This window comes from Struthio camelus, chromosome 25, assembly GCF_040807025.1.
Source record: "Struthio camelus isolate bStrCam1 chromosome 25, bStrCam1.hap1, whole genome shotgun sequence".
Lineage (NCBI taxonomy): Eukaryota > Metazoa > Chordata > Aves > Struthioniformes > Struthionidae > Struthio > Struthio camelus.
This window is the reverse complement of record NC_090966.1, coordinates 6235071-6252114: the sequence shown is the minus strand read 5'-3', so window position 1 is coordinate 6252114 and position 17044 is coordinate 6235071. Positions and strand designations below refer to the sequence as shown.

General features: G+C 52.6%; 1 protein-coding gene across 3 annotated transcripts in view; it reads right to left on the bottom strand.

Moving 5' to 3' along the window:
* Nucleotides 1–716: 716 nt before the first annotated feature.
* Nucleotides 717–17044, bottom strand: part of MLLT6 (MLLT6, PHD finger containing) — a 46832-nt gene continuing 30504 nt past the window's right edge. For 2 of the 3 annotated variants that reach the window (XM_068918937.1, XM_068918939.1), the window contains exons 9-20: nt 16744–16921; nt 15361–15954; nt 13922–14103; nt 13009–13126; nt 9043–9109; nt 8509–8651; nt 8035–8223; nt 7718–7806; nt 6944–7299; nt 6695–6803; nt 4761–5141; nt 717–3920 (exon numbers count right to left, since the gene is read on the bottom strand). In XM_068918937.1, the coding sequence (XP_068775038.1) occupies nt 3876–3920; nt 4761–5141; nt 6695–6803; nt 6944–7299; nt 7718–7806; nt 8035–8223; nt 8509–8651; nt 9043–9109; nt 13009–13126; nt 13922–14103; nt 15361–15954; nt 16744–16921 (2451 nt within the window). In that variant the 3' untranslated portion in view covers nt 717–3875. The remainder of the gene's footprint in view (nt 3921–4760; nt 5142–6694; nt 6804–6943; nt 7300–7717; nt 7807–8034; nt 8224–8508; nt 8652–9042; nt 9110–13008; nt 13127–13921; nt 14104–15360; nt 15955–16743; nt 16922–17044) is intronic. The other variant, XM_068918940.1, reaches the window with a different exon arrangement.

Sequence of the window (17044 nt, the reverse complement as noted above, 5' to 3'; positions counted from 1 at the left end):
TCTCCCTTCACCAGCCAGCCAGGAGCATCTGACTAGGACGGACTAGGCGCAAAGCTCGCACGCAGACAGGCTGAAAACATCCCCTGGCGCCTCGCTCCTGCCTCCTCTAAAGCATCGCTTATGTGGGACAGGACTAAGTGTGCGTTTAAGCCCACTGCAGGCAACAGGACTTCAGCACATACACAGGAAGTTAATCACACAGACCCTCTTCTTCTGTAATTTTTGAAACCCTAACTGTATTAAAAAAAGTCTTTGATATTAATATTAATATTATTTATTATAATAAAGAACAGTCAAGCAGCGTGAAAAAAATATATCTTAGCTACATTACCTTAAATTGCCAAAAATATACACATTTTTCTCTTTTATTTAATAAAAAACAAATCAAAACAAGAAAAGACACATGCAACATACTAAATGAGACATTAGCATCAAAACGGGTAAAGAAACGTACCCCAGTGCAACTGAAACACAGATAATCTTTAGCTTTTATTCTTCTTTCCCCTGCTCTTCCTCTTTCTCACAAAGATACAAACGTTTAATGTCAACCTTCCTAAAAGTGCCCCCTTCTTTTCCCCCTCAATCTGCCAAAGGGACCTTTGGCTCTGGGACAGGTTGAGGTGGTTAGACAAGGAGGACGCTTCAGAGGGACCAGGCACCTTCGGAAGATGTCAGAGAAACGTGTAAGTGCTATATGTCTCTTCCCCCTCTTGTGATCTCCAGCCTCTTCCCTACCCGCTCTAGAGAGCCCCGGAGAGCAAAAGGGGCTTCGTACACGAACCACCGCCGCAAACAGGCTCAAGTGGGCATGCCTGACCCGCAGCAAGGGTAACTAGGGCTGCGGCACAACCCGGCCCTGAATCGGACATCCCCACCTTTCATGGGGAGCTTGCCTACAAAAGATTCCTCAAACTCCATCCTTGATTTCCACCCTCTCCTGAAGTGCCGGCTCCCCAAACGTTTTCCTGGCAGCAGCGGGGAGCCCTGTACAGCGCACTTCAGCCTCCTGCCTCCAAGCACCTCTCACTGAGCCCTTGGAAGTGGCTGTTGTTAGGCAAGGATTTGGGGACTGCAGGTTGCAAATAAGCAACCTGAAGCAGGTAACTGTTGCCCTAGGAGAGGACGGGTGCTGCACCGCGGCTAGATCTGGTCAGAGCTACAAAAGGGACAGACGTTAACCAGACTCCCCTCCTGCCCATCCCCTCTCTTCCTGCTCCCAGGCTGATTTGTTTTTAATTTCTGAGCTTGAAACGTGGTTAAGTTTCAGAACAGTTTGACCAGGTCTAGGCACAGCGTCAGGCCCTTGGGTTACGGATCATCATGAGCGTGACAGCAGAGCAGGTGGCAACTCCAATTTGGGATGTTAGAGTAAGGAAGGGGAGGAAAAAAAAAAAAAAAAAAGGCAAAACCCAGAGAAACCCAGATCACCAAGCAGCTGGCAGAATACCATACTTGCACATTTAAGCAGCCACTGGTTTACTTTTAGCAATTCTGGCCATAATCTTGCTGACCCAAACGAGGACCACATCACTAAGGGACCTCTGCTCCCAAATCCCACGGACCTGTTTGCTTGCCGGAGGGTGGTAAGTGCAGCCATTTGGACGTTCAGGCATCTCACACACAAATAGGGCACTTCAGGGCCAAAATTTAGCACGGCAGCCTCCGAAACAGCCGCTCTGTGTGTTGTGCCTGGGCAGCGTGAGGCCAGACCACCACCGCAGGAGCAGGTCCTATAGTGACAGGAGGGTCCCTGGGACAAGGGGCAGGTTGGATGGCACCTCTGTTTGCAGAGGGCAGGAGGAACAAAACAGCTGGGGGGGGGGGGGAGGGAAGAACAACAAAAAGTGCAAGCACACAATTGTGCCAGAGAACAAAAAAAAAAAAAGTGAAAGTTGGCACATCTTGGCCCTTAACTTACTCAGAAGCTGGCTGGGGACAGAGAACTTGTCAGCTAGAGACATGTTTCCAGGTGCTCCTATCTGTGTCTATGCTGCAGAGACTGCTAGGAAGAAAGAAAGTATTTTTTTTTTCTTCTGCATTTTTACTTTTAGCTGCCATCTCCGTCCTTCTATTAGCTTCTTGATATTGTTAAAACATTAGCTTTTCTTTAATAAAGATATATATATATATTTATAAATATATATATATTTCTGAGCAGACAGCAATGTTCTGCTCAGTTCACAGAACTGGAGGCTGAGATCAGAAAGGTATTTTCTCACCTTTTAGTCTTATTCAACCATTGTGGCGATAATATCCCTCCCACCCCACAAAAAAAGAAGAGAACAAGGAAGTTACTTAGCAGATGAGTTTTGCCTATAGAGCTTCTCTGTACTATCAGCGCAGACCCACTGCTGACAAATTTGAATAGTGCAAACCAGTTAGGGGCAGTGGGAATGTGCTGAAAATATCCATTAAGGTCTGATCTGACAACATTTCCCCCACCCCCCCTTTTTTTTTTTTTCTTTGTTAAAAAAAGACCCTCAGTTTCTGTTAACTGGAGTCTTCATGCCTGTCCCCCAAGGAGATCTGGATTTAGCCAGGGAACAAGGAAGGGAAGGGGGATTTGTACGTTTGACGTAGCTGTTCCCCTTCCCTCAGGGCTGCCCCACCTGTCCTTCACTCAATCCATCACATCCAATCTCAGAGAAAGCTGGTTTCTTTGCTGAGGCTCCCAGGCTGCAAGACGGCGTTAAGGTCAAAAGGTGCAAAAACAATGAGGGATCCAATGTCATAGTTTGGGAGACTGGTAACTTTCCCATTGCTTGGAGATTCCTTTTCTCAAGCGCCCAAGATCAGCGGAAGAACGTTTTTTGCCAGACTAGAGTGACTTCTTGTGGTAGGTGAGAAAGAACACCTGGACCTCTGACCAGAGGTACTGGGACTCTCTTTCCTCCCCACAGCCATTTCCGTCTCCCAGCTTAGGCATGGGAGACAACTGCCAGGTTCAAATGCACCTTCTGAAGTTGGCTAGGATACAGGTAATACTGGCTACAGCCCCTTTTTGCAGGCGGTAGTTTTGGGCTCTGGGAACCTTGGAAGGAAAGAGTGAGAAACAGCACAAGGAGCAGGAGTGTGCTTTTCAGGTGAGAAGTACAGCACTGAACCAACAGCAGCTGGCAGAGCAGATGTGGCAATGTCCTTTAAAGAAGCAGGCGGCTTTCACCTCCCCAAGCGCTAATCCTCACTCATCACTACACCGCTCATGTCTTTTTCAGGCTGGGTTTGGATGAGGTGCAAGGGCTTCATATGATGGCTAGAGAGAAAAGCCTCCTAAGAGCCCAGCAGATGAAAAGCAGGTGAGAAATCTCAGCTACAGGACTTCTTAACCTCCCCTTCTGGACAAAACAGACCACGCAGGCACTGCCACCACGTCCCTCTTCCCCAGCTGCGTCACATCCAGTGCTGCCTCCGAGGGCACTGCCAGATCCCTCTGCACTGTGCAGAAAGGAGAGTCCTCAGCAGAGAGGCCTCCTTCCACCAAGGTCTTGGCCAAGGATGCGCGATGGTCTCTAGTGCCTCAGCTTGGGGGCTACACGCACGTAAACACACGCTTGCACTCACGGCAGGGAGGAGACTGGCAGGCATCTGGTGTTAACTCTCCTCCACTCTGCACGGAAACACAGCTTCACTTTGAGCATGTGTGGTATGGACCAGGGCAGCAGGCAGCCCCCCACCTTCGCTCCTCCCGATACCAGGGCTTGGTCAGAGACGTACTGTCTTCCAAAGCACCTCTTGGCATTGCCCAGCGGCAGGAAATGCTTCTTGGAAGCCTTGTGCTCATTGCTCTAACAGTATCAAAGTTGCTGACTGTGGAAAGCCACATTCCCCTGGTTGAGAGGAGTTGGCTGCTGGTTTGTTCAGGGTGAGGGGGGAGCTTAGCCCTTGTCCTGGGTAAGAGGAGCTCCCTTTTCATTCATGCTCTTTAAAAAAAAAAAAAAAAAAAAACAACAAACAGAAAAAGAGACGCAGAGGAGACAGGTATCAGTACCGGACAGGCAGCAACACGAGGGAGCAGAAGCAGAGAGCCCTGCTGTGCTGCTGACCTGGCCCTGCTCACCGCAACCTCTCAGACTCCACCATCTGAACGCAGAGACACGGGAACCCCAAGTTTCCCCTCTGCTCAGTTCTGGCCGAACTGGCCCCTCAGCGTCTCCAACCAGGGCCAGGCCTTCTGGGCACAGGTATAGGCCAGGGGAGGGATGGAGGAGACAGGTGAAAGGGATGTTGTGCAAGTGTTACACCATCAGTCCCCAGAGGCTGGCGTTCCAGTACAAAGCTGTGTTAAAGAGACGCTGAAAACCTCTCTATACACACTGTTTGGGTGCAAGACTCCTTCCTAACCCAGGGTTTCAACGTGCAGTCGCCTTTACGTTTCATCATGAGGCTCCAATAGGGCCACCACTGCAAGGGGAGCATTGTCCCACCTGAGCCCGAGGGTTAACGGAGACGAACCTATGGCCTGTCTCTGCCTTGCTTCTGCAGCAGGTCTGGTGCATGTCTGTGTGCGCACACACACGTAAAAGCACCCTGGGAGCCTCCGTGCCTACCCATGACCCTACAGAAGTCGCTGGAGGTAGGATCAGGACATGACACTGTCTAGTCAGGGATGCAGCAAAGCCAGTGGAGTGTTCTGGCTGTTGCATAAATGGTCCCCTTGATCCCCCAAGTTAACTACAGTGTAGAGACTGTCTCTCCCTGTGTCTACAGCACCTAGCACCACGAGCTCAGTGGGGTTAGGGTAGTGCTAGCAGCATACGCACCGTTCCTTTCGGGGTGTTGCCATCAGCCTGCAGGTTGAGAAACGGGTTAGTCTGTGCTGTAAGGACGGGTGGGATGCCTGTCCCTGAAGCCATGAGGCTGTTCCCAGGAGCGCTGAGTGGTGGGGTGGCCTGGGGAGCCAGCAGGGCATTGCTAGGATTGAGCTGCTGGGGGGAGAGGGAGGCCATGAGAGAGCTGCTGCTGGGGGGTGGCTGGGGGGCCGAGGTCATCAGGGCGCTGGTGCTGGAGTGTAGGAGCGGGGCGGAGGTGGCTGCCAGGAGGCTGGTCATGGACAGCTGGGACGAGCTCGTCATCTGCAGCCGCTGCAGCTCCCTCTTCTGCTGGATTTGCTGCATCATCTGGAACACCAGGGCCTGCTGCTCCTACAGGGAAGGGTGAGGAAGAGCCGGCATCAGAGGAGGGACAAAAGGGCTCAGGGAACACGTGACACCTGCTCCAAACAGGAAGGAAATGAGCCAGAAGCTGGAACCAACATCAGCACACTCCATCCCAGGCAGTGCTACTGGGAACAGGTGAAAACCCCCTTGACTATGTCTCTATAGCTGGGGAGAGGAAGAGTCTGCCTTGTGCTCACGAACAGCCTGTGCTCCTGACCTTTCCAGTCCCGTCGTATCCTGAAGCGTGGGATTAGCTTACCCAGACTAAGACACCTGCAGGCACACGCATCTACTTAGCTCTTTTCAGTCAATCCATCCACAGATTTTAAATCCCTAGCAGTTTCTGGGATTCACTTCCTTGAATTTCTATGTTGGCTGTTAATTTCCTTCCCCAGCCCATCTCGCTTCATGGCTCAACCTGTCCCACAGGGTTGGTGCAGGTGAGTCCAACTCTGAGGAGATGGAGGGCTGCAGCTCACCTGCATCTGAAGGGATGCATTCAAATCCAACCAAATCACAGAAATCACTATAGCAACCATCGACCAATACAGCAGGCTGAGAGCTGACATTGTTCCCGTACCCATAGGGATGCAGCTGATGACATGGTGACATCAGCTGCTGTAAAGAGAAGCCCTTTGAAATGTGCTTTTCCCAGGTTATAAATAGCTTGACCCAGAAATCTATCCAAAGCAACAGGCCAAGTTCATGGGAGATAAATTAGCATAGCTTCATTGACGGGAACCATTAACACTCCCATGCAGCTCGACGGCAGGGGAGGGACACCACGGAGGTTTCTGCAGGGTGAGTGAATGGATTCCTTACACGCTCAGGGCTTGTTTACCATCTCTCCATGCAGTCACTCTCACAAGACCCTAGGACCGGGCTGTTATTTTTACCAGTGAGGATGAAGGCACAGAGCCAAGATCCTCAGAACAGCTGCCTGATCCTTTCTCTGACCCCAAAGTACACAGCCACCTACGGGCTACAAGTCCCCCTGGCATCTCCAGTTCTTCACGTCTGTGTGTCCAGACACTGCTTCACTGCCTCAGGACTAAGCCAATTTGGTGCTTATCTCTTTCTAAACTCAAGTAGTGTCCTCAAGCCAATTCCTCCTCTCCCGTGGGCCTCAGCACATCTGCAAGCCCAGAGACCAGTGTGGTCAAGGCAGCAGGAATAGACATGATTTGCATTCAAAGATGGCCAGAGGAGGTAACAGCACTCCGGATTTTACTTGGTGGCTTAGTGTTACTATGTTCTCACGCCCTCAGGATACACGAAACCCATATTAAATTACCTCCTTTGTATGAAGAGGTTCAAATCCCCATCTCCACCCTCCAGAAGGTGCCCCACCTTCCTGCTTGAAGTTCTTCTCCTCGTTCAACCCACAGCTGCCCCCAGCCAAGGAAAAGGCTCAGTGACAATGCATCCCCATGAGCAGGGGGATTCATGTGAAGGAGAGAGCCCCAATTCTGCTCCCTGCTCCAAGGCTTTCGCATTAAACAGCTCATCAGATAAAAGGTGCCAGCAGGCACACTTACTGGATTAAGTGGCTGGGAAGTCAGGAGCTGCTGAAGCTGCTGGAGCTGCTGTTCGTGTTGGTGCAAGACGTGCCGCTGCTGCTCTGTCAGGGGACTCAGGTTGGGCACGCTGCAAAGGGAGCAGGGCAGGGAAAAAATCAGTACAGCCCATCTTGGCCCTGCACGCACAGGGCCTCCCTCCCTCACAGTGCTAAGCCTCTGCTGGAGAGGGCAGGGCTGTCCCCATGAGCTCCCCTTCCTCATCCTCACCTGCTCAGGCTGGTGGAGAGCTGCAAGGTCGGAGGCCCACTCGCCTGCGTCAGCGCGCTCGGAGCCTGGGCGGCCTGAGCACCGTTCAGGTTCCCCAGGATCCCGTTGATGGGCATCTGCTGGCCTCCTGCCAGGGTCCCCATCAGGCCGTCCACCATGGGCACCGTGGAGAGGCTGTGGCTGGCAGTGGTGCCTCCCCCCAGCCCGCTGCCTGCCACCCTGGCCAGGCCATTCACCTGCTGCACCCCGGGCAGGGGTAGCGAGGCAGGACTCTGCTGCAGCATGGGTAGGGGTGGAGGAGTGCTGTGGAAGGACAGGGAAGAGCTGCTCCTGCTGGGGCAACCTGAATGAGGGTCCTGGGGGAGAAACGGACACAAGAGGGTCGGACTGGGGCAGCTTGTGAAACATCAGATCAGCTCCTGGGATGCTTCAGGGTCAGGAGCTGGAGGTGGGAAACGGGCTGTGAATGCAAGTGCAGGTGTGTGCTCAGTGGGGTCCTACAACTCTGACATGTTTCGTTAGATCCTCAAGGATGCAGCCAGAATCGCCTACGAGCATTCTCACTTCTTGTTCCCAGCCCCAGCTACTCTACTCAAACCCTCAGCACTGAGATGTACTGAAGAATGGGCACTCCAGAGAAGAAAACCTCATGTCTAGGCCTAAACTACAAGGGTTTATCAGCTAGATACGAAGTCAGGGTACTGGGGCCACGTTTCCTTGTTCCCTCCCCGAGTCCTTTCCCCAGTTGGCTGGGGGATGTGGTGACCTGTGTACCTCAGAGGAGGTGGAGAGCGAGTTCTCGATCCCAAAGCTGTTCTTGCATGGGGGGCTCTTGCTGATGCTCAGGGAATCATTGTTGCAGACTGTAAAGAGGACAGAAATGAGGATGGAGAGTCAGGAATGGCGCACAACACTGACACAGCAATGGCAAGGGACAGCACGGACTGCCAATGGCTACACCTTGTGCAGCTACAGTGAGATAAAGGCTGGTCAGATCCTCCCCTCCATGCCCCCCCCCACCACCACCAAGTAACCCTGGGGAGCACTGCTATGAAAAGGCATGCAGAGACACTTCCCACTGACCCCCTCACCGTTGGGAGGCAGGATGTACTGGGCCTGGCTGCCTGGGCCATTGCTGGTGGTCACCACCGGGAAAGGAACGGAGAGCTGGACATTGAGGAGCTGCAAACGCTCCTTCTTAGCTGTCAGCGTCATGATCTGCTCCTGGAGCCGCTGGTTCTCCTTCTGCAGCGAGTGCAGGGCTTTGAGCATTTCTACAACTGCAGGGAACGGAAGGGGGGAAGGGGGACAGGGTCAGGGGGAAGAGAATGGGGGGATGGAGGGAAGAGGAGAAGGGAGACCACAGGGGGGTACCACAATTAGAGCATACTGGAGGAGCAGCCTGGCCCCCAGATCACAGTCCTGCTGCCAACTACTCCCTCTGGCACAGGTTAGTGCTTTGTCCCCCGCCCGGCTCCTTCACTCATGGGCAAAATCCCAGCTGGCGCTGACACAAACATGCACAAGAACCTCTCCTCCCGTAGCCCATACCCTGAATGACTCACTGTTTACGCCGGCTTCCCCATTGCCCTGCTTCTCCAGAAGCTGCTCGATGTTTGGGGTGGCCTGGGGAACATTCTCCAGCTGCCCGCTGCTGCTGCAGGACACGGTCTGGTCGAAGAGGGTTGGCAGGCTGCTGATGGGGGACCTGGGGAGAGGTGGGGGTAAATCAGAGGTGCTTCCTTTGCCAACACCAGGAGGGACCACCTGCACTCCCCTGCTTCCTTCCCTGCAGAATTTCCTCTACCCTGGGAGCGACAACATCCCTCCCAGCCCCAGCCTCCTCTGCTCCACTTCAGGAGAGCCCTCTATTCCCATTACCCTCTCAGCTTGTACTGGGAAGGCAAGTGCATGCCTCCTCCCATCCCATCCCACCCCTTGCCCCAAGGAGAGTGGAAGGAGCTGCCTCTACTTCTCCCAGTTTCTCTCCCTGTACTTGCTGTGCCATCCCACAGCTTCCCGGGGTGCAGCCGTGCCCACGCAGATGCTGTGACATCCCCATGCCCAGCGGCAGGGGAGGACTCCTGAAGGACACTCACATGGAAGAGAGACTCTCCTGGGGTGACGTCCCTCGGCAGCCAAAACTGCAGTCTTCCAGATCAGGCTCTAGGTGGGGAGAAGGACAGACAGGCACAGCGTTCATATGCGTCCAGCCTTCACAGGTGCCACTGGCAGGCGAGGGTTTGTCACCCGCGCCGGAGGGCGGCGAGGGCCGCGGTCCCCACTAGATGGGAGCACAGAGCAGCTCAGGGCACTGTCATTGCATAACAGCTCTGTCCCCGCATGCGCCTCTGCATGGCGTGGGAGGCGACGGAGGAGGGGCTGTGTGTCATTGCGTGTCACTGTGTGTCACACCGGGAGAGGGTCACACTGGGAAGGTCACTGATGAGCAATGCAGCCCCCTTCCTAATGGCATGAGCTAAACCAGGCGGGTGACATCTGGCCATCAGCTGCCTGCGCAGGCACAGGCAACATCACTAAGGCAGTGTTAGACGCAAGCACAGAGTGTGCAAGGTGCTGCACAACACGCAGCAAGAGCTGGCCTCTGCCCCCGGAAGCTTACAGCTGCACTGCCCTGCGGCTCCTGGGTCTCCTCGCCAGGCGCCAGCTGGAGGGATGGGCAGAAGGACACTTTTCCTTCAGCTGTAAAGCTGGGGGGATGCTTTCTCTGCTGAGCCCCACTCAGCAGAGGATGGATCAGACTTATGCAAAGCCCCACTCAGCTCTCCTAGGTGCCATTGCAGCCCAGTACCTCCAGGATCCTTCCTCTAAACCCGGCTGGAGTCCTCCAAAGTTTCCAAAGGCTCAGCTCCTTTCTAAAGTGCTTAAATAAGGAACTTAAGCACTTAAATCCAGAAGTTATCTTCACTATCAGATCTCCACAACACCTCTGCCCTAGGAAGCTGGGACATGCTAGTGCTGACGATGGAGCCGGTGTGCATGTGCAGGCTGTCTCCCAGCCACAGAGAAAGCACAAAGTGAAGTGGATTTATCTGCCATTTGCTTTCCATCCCTGGTGACTGCCAGCCAGTAAACACATATTCCCCTCGCTCTGGGACGTGTCAGATGTTGCGACTACAGCCTGCACCAGCTGGCCGGCTTGCCCCTCCTCTTCTTCACACAATGAGAGACATTTCTTATGTGCAAGAATCCAGGAAGTCTCCTGCAGGGAACACTGCAAGGCACTGTGATTTACAGTGTAATGCCCTGAGCAGGGCATTAGTTATTGGCAGTATTTTCTACTGCGGAGAACAAGCAAACGCAGCTGCTGATCAGCAGCCCTTACAGACAGGTATGAGTGGGATCCTCACCCCTCGATCCACACGGGAGTGTCTTCCTGGCCATCAACTATAACTGGTTCGCCCTTCTGGGGAGAAGCCACCCATCTCTGGAGGTAACTGCATTGTCAAAGGCAGCGCTTCCAGGCAACAGCAGTCTCCCAGCGCAAGGCACCACATGGAGACAGGGCCAGCAAGTCAGATTTAGGGGACGTCACAAGGCATGAAGCCTTCTCAACTTCTCCAAGGAGGATCAGTTACCAGATGGCTGGAACCAGTTAAACTGGAGTAGTGCTTCTCAGTTTGCTTTCATCCAAGCACCACCTAACCCCTTGGAAAAATATGCACAGGTGTCATGTGCAGCTTTGCCACAATGATTTTAATTTGGAACCAAATAAATATTCAGCTAAACTTTGTCTGCTTGTTACCGTTACATTGTTTGCTTGCAAGCCAAGGAGGTAAAATGCACCGACGCCATTTTGGTTTTTTGAAACAGTACCAGGCTCCACATCCAATTATCTCCTGGCCAACACCACCCTGTTGTCTAGCAGACCAGGAGATGAGTGAGCTATCTCATGGAGACAGCACTTTGCAAGGCTTTAAGTATGAAAAGGAGGCTGGAGGATGACTACAGAAGATAAATATATTTGGCCCGTCACCATAATGAGGCAGGATCCAGGACAAGTTGTGGGAGGAAGAACTAGACAGTAGCTAAAGGAGCGGGAAGATAAGAATCTGACTTTTTGCACTGCCAAAGGCACCCTGGTATCAACCTACATCAGTGATAACGGTTTCTCAGTTCCCCCATCTGTAAGACAGGATAACACCATTTCCCTACACTAAAACTGTAAAGAGCTCAAGTACTATTGCAATGAAAGCTATTTCTACACGGAATCTGTTTACACAGACCCTCTCATGAAAGGTAATCTGAATTAAAGATACAGCAGGATTACCTAAAACTTCACAACCTCCCCTTTTAGCAAACATCACACTTCTAAGTGCAAATGGCCACACAGGAAGTTTAAGGCAGGTTAATTAATCCTCCTGGAGAAAAAGTGGATTTGGCTTAACACCCTCTGGGCCACTAGCTTCAGTGAGAAGAGACGGCGATGGAGAAACCCTAAAAGGTGACAAACCACAGGAGCTGTTCTGAAAGCTGCCTGGACCTGGAAGAAACGTGTCCTGAAGCTTGTAAGATCCCAGCCAAACAAGAAGAGCAGTCTTGGAACTGGAAACTAAGGATGAGGCTTCTTTAGAGCACTGTGTGTTGCATTTTGCCTACATGATTCATCCATCCTTAGCCACAGGGCTGGAACAGAACCCAGACTGCCAAGCCCCCATGTTGGGCCTGAACCACAAGGCTACTCCTGAAAGTTAACTTGATTCCTTCTGTCAGCACCTTGGCAAGTAATAGCCAAGGGGAAGTGGCAGTGGGTCATCTCCTCTCTTGTGGATTGCCGCGAGGGAAAAACAGACCTCTGAATCATCCCATTCTGTCCTTAATTCCAGGTGACTGAATCATTCCTGACTTAAAGGTCCCATGTGTTGACCCTCACTCCCACCAGTGTCAGCCGTACAGTTACCTTCCCCGGCCCTCAAGCAGAGGCAGAATTTGGGGGGGGGGAAGGTGGGGGCAAACATGCAGACCAAGCACTACCAGTGGCACACAGATGGACATGCAGACCCCCTCCAAGGGCTTGCACAGGTGATAAGCAAGCATATGCGTTCATTCATGCTTTACATGCAGCCATGCACATTTGTCAAGGCAAACAAGGGCATACCGGTGTCAGATTATCCAGAGAGGACTATGTGTTTTAAACTGCTTGTTACTCAGTGGGACACTGGCTAGAATTTTACCTCCCAGGAGTTCAGGATCCAGCAGGCTGAGCTGCCAGCATTTCTGGGCTAGGGGAACATGAGACAGTCGCACCACTAACTGAAACAACTAATAATCAGGAGGGTGTTCATTTAGCTACTGGTATAAGTCAAAAAGAAAAAAAATTAGGTCCGTTTCTTTTTTTTTTTTGGGGGGGGGGGAGGGGGGGAAGGGAATCTTATGATGCTTCAAGTCTCCTGCTTATTAACCAGGCAATTTTCCAAGGAAAATGAATTTGCCTTGGTGGGAAAAAATGAGCAGTTGTAAGTAACTCAGTGTTGGCACGTTCATGTTTGGAAATTGAAAACTGGATTTTGTTGCATTTCATGACAAAACCAGAGGGGAAGGGCAGAAAGTAACTCAAAGCAGAAACTGAAGATGAAAATTTAGAGTGCAAGATATCTCCAGTCAAAACAAACAAACCAACTAAGTGTAACTTATTTTTAGCGGTCTTGATATATCAAGAAATAATGCCAAACAAAACAAAAACTCACAGTAGTATTCATTAGGTCTGCAAAGCTTTAGTGTGTAAAATGACAACAAGTTTCTGTAGAGAAGGTTTTACATTCTTGCACTTCTTTAGTGCATGTCCAGGGACACACATCCTCCAGCTGACACACCAGCAGATGTGTTTTTACAGGATTGCAGGCCAGTACTTCGTTAAGGCAAACAGTAGCACCCCCTGCCTTGGGTAAAAAGCCACTGTCCCTATCTCCTAGCCCCTGGCTGTCACTCACATGGGATGGGAGCAAGCAGGGAGGGGAGCAGGAGAATTATGAACGCGGTTGTCTTGACTCTTCCAGGGACACCCTTTTGGAAGTCCGAACTCACATACCTTCCGATTCACGTACCTGCCCGGCTGCTTTCCGACTGATTTAAGAGCGGGTTGATCGACAGCCCAGATGTGAGGGGGCTTCCAAAAATATGTGAGGAGGGAAGGCTAAATGTTGAACCTGCCAGTGAGAACACCTACATGGCAAAACAAGGAGAGGGGGAGAGAGAGAGAGAGAGAGAGAGAGAGAGAGAGAGAGAGAGAAATGACTTCCTCAATGGCTGGAGGAAAATAGCTTTGCGTTATTCCATCTCTTCCTGACTCCTGAGCCCAGCTTGGTCATGAGAGGGAATGTTAAAAACATCTCATTGGAAGTCTCACTGAAATTTTCCCAGCCTCATCTCAGAGCCAAGTGGTCTGAATGAGCTGTGTATCACTGGGGCTGTAAAACTAACTCTCCCCTTCCTGTAAAACACCTCCCAGTGAGCTTCTGATGAAGCACTAGGCCCTGCGCGTCTCCCAGCGCACAAGCAACCCTCCTGGCTGGGGAGTACGAGCCGCCCACGCTGCAGAACGAAGGCAGGGTTGGCACCGGTGGCAATATCCAGCCAAGCTGCACCCAAGCAGCAGGGGAACAGCAGCACGGGATGCAGCACACGCTGACAACCAGCCCCAGCTCTCCGCTGCTGGGGCGTGCTGCCCGCACTCCTGTTACAGTCAGGGAGGAGTGGGCCCTTTTAGGCTGCAATTCCTCTAATCCTGAAGCAGGCCACACGGACTGCGATACATAGCTGCCTACATCTTTCCACTGACCTGAAGGGAAGCTGCAGTTGGCAGCTTCCCTCCCAACTGGAAGGAAGACCAACACTGTTCCCAAGTGGAAAGAGGGACTCTGCTGTGCTCACAAACTGCTCCCGCTTAGCCAGTGCCTGGACTGTCCAATGCCCTCCCAAACAACAGTCCCTCATCTGCCCTGCTCTTGAAGTTCTTACCTGCGTGGTGGAGACCGAGGAAGAAGAGGCTGGGATGGTGCTAGCAAAGGGAGACCGGTTGAGCTGTGGGAGAGACGACGTACCCTGGTGTGCCAGTAGGCTGGAAGAGAGGGGTGTACTGCACACAGCTCGGAGCACTCCGCCCCCGTGGGAAATCGGGTCCTTGTTACTGGTGTAGATCCCTGCAAAAAAAACAGCAAGGGGAGAAGACAGGCCTTAGAGCGTGCCACTCTTGACATTCATCAGGAAAGCCCATCAGGAAAGACTGGACCATCTCTTCCGGGCTACTGCATGTTACCAGGATGGAGCTGTCACCCAGGGCCCGCTGCACAGGCTATGCTACAGCATGTCCCAAAAGGCATCCCATGTCTTGTAGCAGCAGGAACACTACAGACCTCCCCAGGGCAAAGATGGCCTAATTCATCCGATTAGTAGATTGAACCACTGCAGCAAGAAGCCTGCCTGCGTCAGAGAAACATGTCTGTATTCACGGTGTGCACCACTGTCTTTCCACCACAGTAATTCCATCACCGTGATTTCCTCAATAACATCAACAGGCTCTAAGATAAGACATTGGCTGAAACAGTCTCTCTGAGGTTTAGATTTGAGCCCTATGTGCCCCAGGAGAAGTTTTCAGGGCGGAAAGCAGAAGTGCATTGGAGCCTACAGCTTTGACCATCCCTGGGTTTTGGGTGCCCTCCCCACCTTGGTCAGAGAGTGCAGGGCAAACACCTTTCCCAACAGTTCTGGCATGTGGGCAATCAGTTCCCACTGATCTAAAGAGGATCTGGCTCAACTTCCCCGGAGAGAGGAACCCTCCAAAAACAGAGGCCCATGAGCAGCAGCCTGCAGGGCGCTGAGTGCTCCTCTCCAACAGCCTCCGGGCCAGCAGCGAAGGCCTGGAGGCAGCTGGCTTTTTGTCAGGCTTGACCTCAGAATGGGAGGGTGACACCAGTGCACAGGATCAAACGCAGCATGTAATTTGGCAGCTTCTGGCCAAGCCTGCGGGGAGCGTGTTGACAACTCAACCCTTCCACCAAGGGATATCTAAAACACTTTTTCAGCCTTGTAACCCTTCCTCCTGCCCCTCCTTGTTTGCTCACCGCACCCCAATACAATCTGACAGTCGGTATCTCGCTGGGAATTAATTTCTGGCTAGCCGAAGTTTTACAGCACCTGAGCAAAAAGGGTTTGAATTGTCCCCCAACTCAGACCTGCAGCCCACCTCCAAAGAGAGGAAAAGCTAACCCAGAGGCGATTCTAAAATGAAGGCCAGGATGGAGAGGGGAGATCCAGACCAGGATTTTTATAGCTCTTAGGACTAATTAAAGGCGCTGGACCCTGGGCAGACACAGGTTCCGACACCAGTCGAATGTGATACTGGAGAGAGCAGGGCTGGGAAGAACCATGCTCAACTTCAACCCTGAGGAGAGACATACCTGAACCCAGCAGTGGGGACTCCATGCTGAGGCTGGGCAGGTTCCCTGTGTGGCTGAAGGACCGTGACGAGTTGCCAATGCTGGAGCTAACAAGAGAGCCCCCGGAGAAGGGTGAAGAGGAGGTGGATGTAGACCCAGCCAGCTGGGCCCCCAAAATCTCTTTGCTTTTGCCCCCTTTTGGCCTGCCAGGCCCATGCTTGTTTTTCTTGCTACCTTTGTGCTTCTTTTCCTTCAGCACCTCTCCCTCCTCGATGCTGAGAGAAGGCATGCGCTTGTGGCTGCTGCTGCTGCTACCACTAGCCCCGCTACTCCCCACTGAAGGGCCGCTCACAGGGTTTGAGGCCTTGTAGTCCACGGGAGAAGCATCACGGCCTCTCTGCTGGCTCACTGCAGAGGTGGAGAAACGCATGATGGAGCCGAAGCCTGAGAAGATCACCTTCTGCTCAAAAACATCCCCTTTCTGGCCTTCATACAGAGGGGAGCAGTGGGAAGAAGAAGAGGAAGAGACAGGCTTCCGGTACTTCTCGTCCTCCTGCTCAAGCTTGGGGAATGTCACAAAGTCCTGGGGGCACTGCAAGGAGCTGCAGGAAGTACCTAGAGAAAGCAGAGAGGAAGGAGATGGAGGAAAGCCCGTGGTGGCAGTAGCTCAGCCCATGAGGCAACATGAGCATGGTTGCAATGCAGGTCCTCTGGCACAGGCCAACTACTGAGCTGCAGGACATCTGTCACGTTCCAGCCCCTAGTCCCCTCACTGCTGCTCTGAGGCTCTCTGGCAGGCCCGAGAGATGCCCACCAGCAGGTTTATCCCAGCCAGACACATTCATATCTGCCCTCAAGTCCCTGCATCGTCACCATCCCTCCAGCCTCGTTTAGGCTCTCAGGAGATGAGACGTGCTAGCAGTTACGTAACAGCCTAAGAAAGAAGTCAGCAAGGTCAAAGCAGACAGGAGTCCTGCAAGGCTTTGACTCAAAGCTCAGTACAGCCTGGATATCAGGCTTTGGCTCAGGTCTATCCCCCAGCGCCCCTCAAAGCCCTGCGGCAGGAGGAGAGGGCAGGTGCTGGCCGTGTTGTCTGCGCGCAGGAGCCCTTCCCTCCTCCCTCTGCTCAGACATCTGGCTCCATTTTCCATTGCAGTGCAGCAGGCCAACGCAGGAGGGGAGCTGTAACGCTCGTTTGACTCAGTTATTCCTTCTGTGCATGGAGTTAGTAGCAACAACATTTTTTTCCCCTTTCTCTTCAAGGGATTAAAGAAATAGCAAAATTTCACAGCACTAGGTGGTGAGCACGTGAGTATCTTTACAGACACAGAGACACCAAGGAGGAGCAAAGCAAAACACCACCCCATCCACTGCTCCCTCTCCTGCTTCTCCTTCACCCCTTACCTGCAGGCTGAAACGTCCCGCTGGACGAGGCTGAGCTGAAGCCAGCCGAGCTTTTCCCACTTCCTGTCTTTTTCCCCTTGTGGCTGCTGCTGCCATGGCTTGAGGACTTCTTGCCTTTCACCTCTGACCTGCCGGCCTCCGAGGTCTCTTTGCTCCCCTCATGGTGGCTGGTGGAGCCCTAGTAAACAGCAAACAGAGGGGTGCCTCATTCAGGCCAGATGTGGTCACAGCAGGGGCTCCTTTTACCAATTTCCCCTTAAGAGAAGTAATTGTCCACAAAGGGATCGTCAGGTCATGTTAC